The sequence below is a fragment of the Trichechus manatus genome, unplaced genomic scaffold (genome assembly GCF_000243295.1).
Source record: "Trichechus manatus latirostris isolate Lorelei unplaced genomic scaffold, TriManLat1.0 scaffold00109, whole genome shotgun sequence".
Lineage (NCBI taxonomy): Eukaryota > Metazoa > Chordata > Mammalia > Sirenia > Trichechidae > Trichechus > Trichechus manatus.
This window is the reverse complement of record NW_004444045.1, coordinates 3627068-3636697: the sequence shown is the minus strand read 5'-3', so window position 1 is coordinate 3636697 and position 9630 is coordinate 3627068. Positions and strand designations below refer to the sequence as shown.

General features: G+C 41.6%; 1 protein-coding gene across 5 annotated transcripts in view; it reads right to left on the bottom strand.

The window, feature by feature from the left end:
- Positions 1–1720: 1720 nt before the first annotated feature.
- The window catches only part of NRG1 (neuregulin 1), a 1165780-nt gene continuing 1157870 nt past the window's right edge, over positions 1721–9630 (bottom strand). For 2 of the 5 annotated variants that reach the window (XM_023737839.1, XM_004383387.2), the window contains 4 exons: positions 9240–9366; positions 6416–6546; positions 5215–5421; positions 1827–2481 (listed from right to left, as the gene is read on the bottom strand). In XM_023737839.1, coding sequence (XP_023593607.1) covers positions 1827–2481; positions 5215–5421; positions 6416–6546; positions 9240–9366 — 1120 coding nt within the window. Of the gene's footprint in view, positions 2482–5214; positions 5422–6415; positions 6547–9239; positions 9367–9630 lie in introns of all 5 variants that reach the window. The other 3 variants (XM_012557571.2, XM_023737840.1, XM_023737841.1) reach the window with 3 other exon arrangements.

Below are 9630 nucleotides of genomic sequence, written 5' to 3'. Positions count from 1 at the left end.
AACGTGACTCATTCTCAGCTTGCATTTGCCTTCTAAGACCTATTTGCGTGTCATTTCCTCCCTTTTATTTTTAACTCAGAGAATTGGGGAAGACATAGATTCTGTTCACCTGCAAATAAGAAGCAGGTACTTTCATTGACTTCAGCCTGGTATTTTGAACCTCCTGCCAATCTGTTCCTCGTGGTGCCCCATGGCTCCTAGGAGGCTACTTGGAACCTAAGTAAAGCTCCAGCCCTGATTTCACAGATAGCAGGGGGCATAAAAAGTCCTCCATTTAAAAATAAAAAAAAAAAAACTTCTCTTATTTTCCTGATATTAGCACTTCTTTGAATGTTAATACACACAGGCCTTCCTTGGACTTACGATCACAAGAGAACATAAGAAGTTGAGACCAATCTTAGACCTACTTTGTGACAATAAAGCAAAAATTAAGAGAGGGGGAAATGGTGATACAGGCTGCAAATCGAGAGGGCAGGACACAGGTGGGGGTCACTTCTGCAAGTACAGGTGCAAAGTTTCCAACACTACAGGCATATGCTGATGAACCGTCACTCATGGCAGCTTCTTATGAGTCACAAACCACATGCACACTGGCCATTCCTGACCAAAAATGTTCATGCATAGTTATGACCTAATCAAGGCAACACTGAAAAACAAGAGAAAAATCTCATGGGACAGAGGGGTGGTCAACAAAATGGTTTAAAATTTCAACCAAGTCACACAGCTGCTCTCCACCCGTGTCTTCTATGCGTTCCCCGCCCCCCTCACTCTACAACAGCTGTATTTCCCTAGGATGACAAGTTGTCACCATGCATAGACGGCACATTTCACTCTAGGACTATTTCAGACCAATTGCTGAGTGTGCTGTTTGAGTTGGAGCCATAGCATGCCTCTTCTGGAGCCAAGAAGACACAACTAATCTCCGGTTCCAAAATCGGTGAAAAAGACAAGTCAGTAATGATTGCACCTTTATCAGCCATGGTTTGATCTTCATCTGGATGAACTGCTGTATCATCCCCCAGAGACAAAGTGACAGAGTCCTCTCATTGGGTGCTAGATTTACCTGGTGGCAAACCAGAACCCATTTTCTAAGCTAGCCCTAAAATGGTTGCGTTTTGTCCAGAAACCTAAATCAAAATAAAGGAAATGGTGGCTCCTTTTAGTAGGAGCAAACTGTCTTCTACAGTGTTTTTTTTTTTTCTAAATCACAGTATTACTTTCTTCCTAATATTTAACATGGCGTAATGCAAGTTTCCTGCTGTAATTAATAGTAGCATGCTGTTGGATCTACTATTATCTCAGAGCCCAAATGAAGCAAACCTTTGGCTGGCAGAGCAGACACAACTCATTTCATATACTGAAAGCAAAGGAAACTCCTTAGAAAAGAGAAGAGTATTTGGATGGATGTGCCATTACAAGGTGTACTGGTTGGGCGTAACCACAAGCAAACAGAGGGACAGTTGCAAGTCTTGCAAATCATACATCCAGTCAACGTCATAATGCAATGCACAAGAAGCCAGCAAAAACTGAACATGGAAGGTTTTGCTGAAATACTGTGGAAAAGCAATCACTGTAACTGTACAAAACTTGCTCTCAACATAACATAAAGGCACCGTTGATATCGTTCTCGTTTTGAAATACTGTAAAAAATTGCTACATATGGCACATAACACATTTTTACATACATATATTTAATTTATAAAAGTTTTTTTTCCTGTTTTCTATTTGCAGAACTGCTAAAATAAAATAAATTGTTTAATTTAAGGTGGAATACTTTATTATATAAAATAAAGTTTTACAGGTGAATCTATGTGTTTATTTATGTTTTATACAGCAATAGGGTCTTGGTTAGCAATGACACTAGACAGCCTGGCCTGCAATTCTTCCTGTGTAGAGAAGCGGCCCGCTGGGTTAGTCCTGCACTCAGCCAGGCGGAAGGCAGGGGCTGCCTCGAGACTAGCTGCCAGGGGGTTCTGTATGCCCAGGAAAGGTGTATCTTCACCTACTCTTTCATCTTCTGTTTCACTCTCAGAGTTACTGCTCTCAGAGTTTCTGTCGCTGTCCATTTCCAACCTGTTGGCAATGTGGCCATTGGGCTTGGTTCTTTTGGCCCGCCGGCTATTGGCGAGTTTCTTAACAGGCTCTTGAGCTGGCTCGTACTCTTGGGTCGTTTCATACTCTTCATCCTCCACTATCCTCAAGGGGCTAGGGGGGAGGCTGTTACTCTCACGTGCAGGGTTGTGGTGGAAGGAGTTGAATTGTTGAGGGTGGTGGTCATGCTTCTTCTCCCGAAGCCGTGGTGGTGTCACCAGCAGTAAGGGTCTCTCTTCTTCCATGAAGGGGCTGACAGGCATGGAGGGCATGGAGACCGTCATGCTGGACACAGGTGGAGACATTTCCGAAGGGGGTGATTTGGGGGAGCTTGGCGTGTGGAAATCTACAGGTGACATACGAGCCGGGGTGGTCATTGCTGACACATACCTGTGTGAGCACAGAATACCCCACATAAGTGTGGTGGAATAAGAGGCATAGAGCAGGGAGGGTAAGGGGACAGAGTTCATGATATTATATAATCAGAGAATAAAGAATTTCTATTCATGGCATACGTCTCGATTTTTACACTAGGAAATACAGCACCCTTGGAATCTACAGTTATGAAGCCAAGAGTTTTCTCACAGAGGCACATGCAAAGATCAGCTAAAATGCCTAGCTCATCAAAGCTTTGGGCGTTTTCCGCATCATCACAATTTAAAGTTAAAGACTGTGAGCAAAGACAGGGGACTAGGTCCTGGAAAGCTCTCAGTTTTTAAGGGCCAAGGCTCAGGGATTTGGAAGGGAAAGAAGTATTACTTAAATACTATACCTTCCTAAAAGCCAAGGGGTCTTAGAGAATGAAGCCCAAATGGGGAATGGAAGAAGATCTAAGATGAGTTGCTGATAGCTGGATCTGCATGCATTTGGGTCTGTGGGCCTTGTTTCTCCTTAGCTCAGCTATAAGGTTATGTCTTATGAAAAAAAAAGAGCATAGTAACTTAGATTTATTCCTGGTAACACTGCAATACATTTGTGTGCGTTTCATTTTTCCACGAAATGTTACTTCTTAGCATTCAGTTTGCAACTAGCCATCCCAGTGTTCAAGGCATTCAAAGGTAAGCCTAAAAGAACCTTCTGTTTGATTTGTTTTACCATAGTGGAGTCTATGTCCAACCTCCCATTGATCTCTCTTCCAAAACCCTCGGTTGCATCAGTGTTTGGTTTCCTTTTTCGTGACTGTTCAAGAGGTGGAGATACCATGTTCTCTTAGGCTATGCTCTGTCTAATAACGCTCAGTGCATCTCTCAAGACATTGAGGGCACCGTTTTGACCACATCATGCTTTCTTCCCCCAGAATAAGAAGAACCTGGTTTGGGGCACTAAGGAGGATGTGGCTTTGTCAGAGTCACATTTCTCAGCTTTTGATAAAAACGTAACCAATGCCTAGCACTAAACGACTCTTTTCTTCACATTAACATTCACAGGGTCTAATTGGACATGACCTGTGATGACACAGGACACGATCATCTGAACTCTGGGTAACAGGAACAGGAAACCTATTAATTTTCCTGCTTTTCAGCCATGATTCAGAGAGAGAGGGATGTGAGATCTAGCTGTGTCTAAAATGGGAAAGTGTCTAGGAGATTGAAATATTTGGAGCTTGAGTCTTCAGACTTTTTGCTTTGGGGATACTTAAACTAAGCTCTCTGAGACACACTAATTCCAATTTAACCAACATTTAACAGTGATTCGTCTTTGCTCTGCATGATCTCTCAGTTCAGGTATATTTTGTAGCCCTGCATAACACTCAGGGTACCCAAGGAAGCCTACCACAGCAGGGAATGTCAATCTTTACAGATAAATGTCACATCTAGTAATGTAGGAAGAGTTTATCCCTAACCTCATTTTTAGTCTTAAAAAAAAAAAAAAGATTGAATTAGGACAGTTAGACTTCCTTAATACCTAAAGTTATAATTAGATGAATTTGAGACTAATGTTTTAAACCAGTTTTGGATCTTATCTCCTTTTCCACAAACAGATTGAAGGGTAATCTCCAATTCCATAAAGCTTTGAAACCACATTTGGGGGATAAAGCCCTTGAAGAAGAGATCAGCAGGCTTTATATGGAAGCCAAGAACTGATCATCCTTTTTTGTAAGTACTTCCCAGTTTCTGAGTGAAAGAGTCTATCAAAATCTTCACCCAAGGAGCTAGCAAATAAGTAAAGACTACTGGGCATTATGTAAACTCTTAGTAAGTGGACAAAGATTAAACTGAGATGACAATAAAGTAAAAAGAAAACAAATAAAACAAGACAACCCCCCGACACACATACACACTGTATTTGAAAACAAACAGGTAGCAGCTTACTGGTGGGGCTAGAAATGCTGGTGAGGTTTAACTCTCCCTCAGCTTAGGTGAAAATGGATAAAAAGAATCCATAACCCAATATTCCTATTTAGCATCTCTTTTAGTTTACCTTTGCTGTTAACTTCCCCAACGCAACCCAATCTCCCCAGATGAAAGCCAAAACATTTTGGAATAAAGGGGCATAGCAAAGGCATTTATCTGTTTTGAAAACCACCTGTGAAGACTGCCAGATGCAGCATACAATAGATTTGTTTATTCATCCCTTCTTGGAACTTCACAGAAGGGATATTTATGGTGGAACACAAACAGTTGCTCCCCCATGAAAGTCAGCAATGCCATAGCCCTTGATCTGAGATAACTGAAGCTGGAAGGTAAGAAAGAGTTAGCACATGAGAGCATGAGGCCAGCTCGATCATTGTATCAGAGTTTGGATAACTGGCAAATTGGAATTTTAGAAGGGTCCTTATAAATCATGGATTCCATCTCTCTAAGGTTACAACTGAGACCCAGAGTGCACATAAGCCTAAGATCAGAGCTGGGAACTCCAAGTTGGCTGCACCTTTCACATCAAATCTTTCCAGCTCTTTAAGAGTCTGTTGCCTGTCAGCCACTCGGACGATGCGTGAAGCTCAGAAGAAATGCGTTCAGTCACTCAAAAAGATGACTTCATCAACTAGGAGCACTCCTAGAACAAGGCAACTGCTGCCCCTTATTCTGATTACAGTAGATTTCCTTAGGTGAGAGCGCAGGTGCTCACGGGGATTCTCTGACTGGGGTTCTCCTCTGCAGTAGCTTTGCCCTTCCGTTTTACCTTTCACTATGAGGAGAGTCTCGGTAGGAGTCAGGGGTTTCTCTGGCATGCCTGAGGAAGCTGTTATACTCTCGAGGGCCTCCCACGCCATTGAGACGTCCTCTTGGGCCCCCAGTTGGGCTGCTGTGCCTACTGTTTTCTACCGATGACATCATGAGTACAGAGTGACTTTCCGAAATAATGCTCTCAGTGTGTCCATTGCTCCAGCTGAGGAGGAAATGTGAGAGGCAAAGACTTTTTTAATTATATGCAAAAAGGAAAATGAAAGGAAATGATCTGACAGATATTATTAGTGCATCAGTAGCTCACTACAACCTTGTTTCCAGATAGAATTGCTACGGAGAGATTCGGTATAGAAAGAATTCTGATTCAGACTAGCTTTGCATGCTGTTATTGTTGTCGGTTGCCATCGAGTGGATTCCGACTCATGGCGACCCCATGTGTGCAGAGTAGAACTGCTCCATAGGGTTTTCAAGGCTGTGAGCTTTCAGAAACAGACCATCAGGCCAGTCTTCTGAGGCACCTCTGGGTGGGTTTGAACTGCCAACCTTTTGGCTAGTAGTCGAGTGCCTAACTGTTCGTGCCACCCGGGGACTCTATTCATTTGTTCAGTCATTCAACAAATATTTATCAAATGCCACTATGTGCTAAGTATTCTTACAGATTTGGTGTTCCCGAATGGTTTAGGTCAAGGAAGCAATTTGTCTTATGGGCTATTTTTGGAAGTGTACTGCAGCCCTTGGTAGCATGCCCTCAGGTATAGGTCACCAGAGCATTTGGGAGCTTCGGGTTCAGCTATCCAACTCATTTCCATGGGCATTTGCCAGGGCAGTACAATGATGGCAGGCAGTCAGCTTCTAAGCATTATATGGAATCAAAGACAGACTTCTCCCAGGGTAGTGAAGCCATTCACTGAGTGGCCAAGCCGATCATTAGACTGAGGAGCAACAATCCTGGGAGGGACGTATCATTACCCCCGTTTTTAATTATAGAAAAATAGAGGCTCGTATTTACATAGCAATTAAGTAGCAGGCCAGTTGATGTCCCAAGTCTGTTTTTGTCCAGAGATCATGCATTTTGCTATACCTCACTGCCTCATGTCTTCTGTTTGACGCTTAGGCAGTGACAGCAGAAGGCAATGTGCAGAAATTCATTCTTGGAGAAATGCCATGAATTTTTTTTTTTTTTTTAATTCTCATACCTGTGACTAGGAGTCTGGGTGACCGTAGTGGAATGGTGAGCTGTCGAGGTGTAGTGGCTGGTGGAAAAAGACGTCTCTGCTTCTCTCTCAACAATATGCTCGCTGGAGATGACATTTTTAGACACGTACTGCTGGATAAACAAAGAGACACACTTTGAAGAGTCACATAAATCAAAATTCTAACACTGTCACACACACAGAAAGCTATTCTAGAACACATGCTTCATAACACATTCCATTTCTCCAGCGCTCAGATGGCAGATCCTATGCTGGCTACTGCAGCATTTAGGTTAGATGAATGGAGTTAATGAACTACCCCCTGAATGTGCACGTAACATAGGTCCTACAATCACAGCTACATTTGATCAGAAAAAGACCTATTTGTTCAATTTTCCTTCCAGTTGATAACATGACGGGAATTCAATACAAATATCTACCAAATATTCATTTTTATGCATTGTTGCAAGTCAAAGAAGACTAACAGATATTTGAGTGAAACAAAAGCATAGATGGTTTGTTTTATTTCAAATTTCAAGTCAGTAGAAGAATTGAAAACAAACCCGTTTTTTGCATCTACCTTTCTTTTTCAGCTTCCCAGTGCCTATGAGGCCCTAGTGGTGTAACTGAAATCTTTAACTTTGCCAGCAGTCAGACTAACAACGCTACTGAGAGAGTTGAAGAACTCAGAGTGATTACCAAGGTCGCAAACCTTGACAAAGCACATACAATACAGAGGGCTTTATATTCACTGCAAGTACATTCTACTTTATTTGCATGATCAAACCACAGTAGTTATTATTGCTTTCTTTCCGTGAGAGAGGCTCACTTTAAATTTATGTTTTAAATGCTGTTAGTACTTACACCAAATTGAGTCAAATAACAGGAAAAGGAATGGGAAGCAAGGGAAAAATAGTCTCAGATGAAACAGAGCACTTTATAGTCTGATAACATTGTGGGCTGTAAAGAAACTCAAGAATCTACAACTTAAATTTATGCTTGAAACTACCTGGTTCTCTTAGTGGAAAGGCTGTTCCTTGTGGGTCTTCCTAGCAAGTACAGCTAGCTTGCTTTAAAGAAAAGGTGATGAGGACACCATCAAATTTGTCACACCTAGTGACCTATTTCTAGTCCGTGTACCACTTCACTTTTGCTTCTTGGAAGATAAAGTAAGTTCAGTGAATACAATGAAAATAATATTTAACGATAATTGAATGAATATGTAAATGCCATTGGGCTAAGTGTTTTATGTAGCTTATCTTATTAAATGTTCACAAGAACATTTGAAAAAAGTATTATTTTCAGGCCTGTTTTCGTAATGAGGATCTAAAGGCTTAGAAAGTTGAAAGCCCAGGTTCACACAGCATGAGCCACAGTTGGAATTCAAGGAGTCATTCTACTTCCTTTATCTTCTGACATATACAGTGACAGGTTACAGTTATGTCTGTAGTGAATGCATCTATCAACTGTGCAGAACATTCTGCTGAACGCTGTTAAGGGGAGGAAAGCAGCAAAGTATGTTAACATTATTAGCACCTGACTCCAACAGTCTCCTGGAGGACTTGCTACAAGAATTGCTGGTGGTATAATAACCACCAACTCTGGACTTGGGTCTATGATCTATCTGGTTCATACAAAGTACACCTTTTTCTATAGAATAGAAAATGGTAGTGAAATATGATTTTCAAGTTTTATCTATAAAAGCCAAATATCAGCATGAAATTAAAAAGACCAGAAGACATGTGATGGAATAGAAACAGCAATACTTCAAAAGCCAGGAGAACTGAGTCTGGCTCCTGCTTGCTTCTAAATAAAACAAAACAAAACAAAACAAAACAAAATGAAAACCTCATTGTTGTGGAGTCAATTCTGACTCATAGAGACCCTATAGGGCAGAGTAGAACTGCCCCATAGGGTTTCCAAGCCTCCAAGGCTGCAATCTTTATGGAAGCAGACTGCCATATCTTTCTCCTGAGGAGCCACTGGTGGATTTGAACCGCTGACCCTTCGGTTAGCAGCCGAGAGCTTTAACCACTGCGTCACCAGGTCTCCTTGTTACTAAGTAGATGTGTGATTTCTGGCCCTTATTTGCAAAAAAGGGAGGTTTGGAAGATGATCTCTAACCACTCTCCAGCATCTATTACTCCATGATCTAGTTATATTTAAAAGCTAAGTGATTAGTAAAGTTTAAACAAAATACTTAGATGATTAAGGATATTTTTCATCTTGAGGGTTTGGCCTCGTGTAGCAAGAGCCAGGAAATAAGAAATCATTGCATTCTTCTAGTTTTGCGACCGAGAAGCATGTTTGAGAAGTCACCTGGCCTTTCTACGCCCCTAGTTCTCCCTTTGTAAATCGGAATCAATAAATCAGCGCTGTAAAATGCCCCAAATAAAAATAGCTCTCAATTCCTTCAGTTATCTCTACTAATCAATTATAGACTGGAGTAGACTTCATTTCCAAATTACAAAAAAAAAGAAAAAAAAATTAAAAACGTTCCCTTGTGATTCTTGTATTGTTAATTTTATTATTTTTCCTTGCTTCCACTCTCGTTCCTCAGTTGTGGGCTCCTTGCAAAACAAATCCAACATTATTATTCCAACTCCTTAATGAACACTTTATAAGAGGAAATGTGCTGGTTTTACAGTAACCAAATCCACTGTAAAAAATGTCCCCATTATTTTTTTCCTGGAGAAACTTCAGATTCCTGGAAACCATGATGATTAATGGTGACAGCTAAGAGCCTAAGAGCTTTAGAAAATAAACTTGAAGGCGCCCGAACAGAGCCGAGATGCTCAGGTTTTCCCATGGGCCAGAGTCCACGTACATTCACCAGCTGAACGTTCTCGGGAGGTGGGTTAGGATGGTGAGGCCCATTTGCCATGTTCACCATGTTGTTTCGCTCAGACCGAAGACTCTGCCGAAGCCGGTCATGAAGCTTTTTCCGCTGTTTCCTGGATATGAAAAACGGAAGTTACTTTTCTATTAAGTACACTTCTTAGTACAGCCAAATCTTTCTTCTGACACCTTCTAGTAACTCAAGGCGGTGGATTGGTGGCGAGGAAGGGGGAAGGGGGTGTACCACTTCATCTCACAAGCTGCCTAGGGCAGATGTAGAATGACACATCCTTCGCAAAAAGATTTAAGAAGCGGTATGGGATTCTTTGGAGCCCTGGTGGTGGAGCAGTGGTTAAGTGTTTGGCTGCTAACCAAAAGGT